Source organism: Octopus bimaculoides, chromosome 8, assembly GCF_001194135.2.
Source record: "Octopus bimaculoides isolate UCB-OBI-ISO-001 chromosome 8, ASM119413v2, whole genome shotgun sequence".
NCBI lineage: Eukaryota > Metazoa > Mollusca > Cephalopoda > Octopoda > Octopodidae > Octopus > Octopus bimaculoides.
In genome coordinates this window covers 30,578,176-30,579,602 of record NC_068988.1, presented here as the reverse complement: position 1 = coordinate 30,579,602, position 1,427 = coordinate 30,578,176, and the positions used below count along the sequence as shown (strand labels likewise).

The 1,427-nt window shown below is 37.8% G+C and overlaps 1 protein-coding gene across 1 annotated transcript in view; it reads right to left on the bottom strand.

The window, feature by feature from the left end:
* The window catches only part of LOC106878184 (low-density lipoprotein receptor-related protein 8), a gene marked incomplete at its 3' end in the record, with an annotated part of 10,501 nt that extends 10,403 nt beyond the window's left edge, over positions 1-98 (bottom strand). Inside the window, exon 1 of the mRNA XM_052969907.1 lies at positions 68-98. Within this exon, the coding sequence (XP_052825867.1) occupies positions 68-98 (31 nt within the window). The remainder of the gene's footprint in view (positions 1-67) is intronic.
* Between the last annotated feature and the right edge of the window lie 1,329 nt (positions 99-1,427).

Genomic DNA, 1,427 nt, shown 5'->3' with positions numbered 1-1,427 from the left:
GAGAGAGAGAGAGTGAGAGAGAGAGAGAGAGAGTTCACCATCGATACCATGAATACCAATAACAAACCAAAAAAGCAAGCACCACTACCTACCCACATATCCCTAAATGATCAACAACAACAGTAACAATAATATGAACAAAATAAGCTTCTCAATCTATAAAAGGGGGAAAAATCATACGAGAAAATGTATTGTATTTTGTTGTATGAAAATGTTTTTGATCTCATTGCAGATTGACTTGTGACTAAACAGCAATAACAAGAAAATTAACAAGAAAATTACAACTACTTCCGCCACAAACATTTCTCTCACCATCACTAGCATCAAATAAATAGAACCAACTCCATCCACTTATGAGAAACGAATTGGCAGCCACAATAATAATACCAACATTATAACAATGTCTGTAGCTACATATGTTGTATGTCAGTATAATGGTGTCTGTATGTGTAGATTGTGTTTGTGGGGGGAGTAGAGAATAGAGTATGGGTTTCTTTTGACATCAACAAAACCACCATATCGACAATGAGAGGTACAATGGCAATAATATTCAGATGACTTGGCTTTGGTGATTTGGCTGGTTGAAAATAATAAAAAAAAAAGGAAATGTCTCACAGTGTTGTTACACTGGAATTTGTGATTTGGACAGTATCTGTCGCCATATCGGGGTGTGCAGTTTTTTTCGTCTGAAGCATCTCTGCAATTTCTCCAACTATTACAAGTCAGATCATTTTTAATACAGTGACCGCTATCACACTTGAACTCATCTTCAGAACACTTCACAGAACCTAGAAAAATAACAAAAACAAAAAATATTAAATAAAAACATAATGGGCAATAATAATGGTTTCAAATTTTGGCACAAGGCCAGCAATTTTGGGGGAGGGGGTAAGTCAATTACATCAATCTCAGTGCATGACTGATACTTATTTTATTGACCCCAAAAGGATGAAATGCAAACTCATCCTTTGTGGAACTGGAACTCAGAGTGCATGGATGGACAAAAGGATGCCAAGCAGTTTGCCCAGCATGCTAGCACCTCTACCAGTAACCAACGATAATAATAATGTCTTGTAAATTTCAAGAAAGGCTAAATGTTTATTGGAATAAGCTCTACCATTTTACTAGCCTTGAAAGGCCTGACTCTCCATAGGTTATGATGACTAGCATTCAAGTTGATTCTGATCAGCAGAATGGTCTGCTTGTGAAATTATCATGCAAGTGGCTGAGTATTCCACAGAGACATGTGCCCTTCACATAGTTCTCAGGGAGATTCAGCACGATGCAATGTATGTGACAAGGCTGTCCCCTTTGAATTACAGGTACAACTCATTTTTGCCAGCTGAGTGAACTGGAGCAGCAAGTAGAAATAAAGGTCCTTGCTCAAGGACACAATGTGCCATCAGGAATTGAACTCACAACGACTG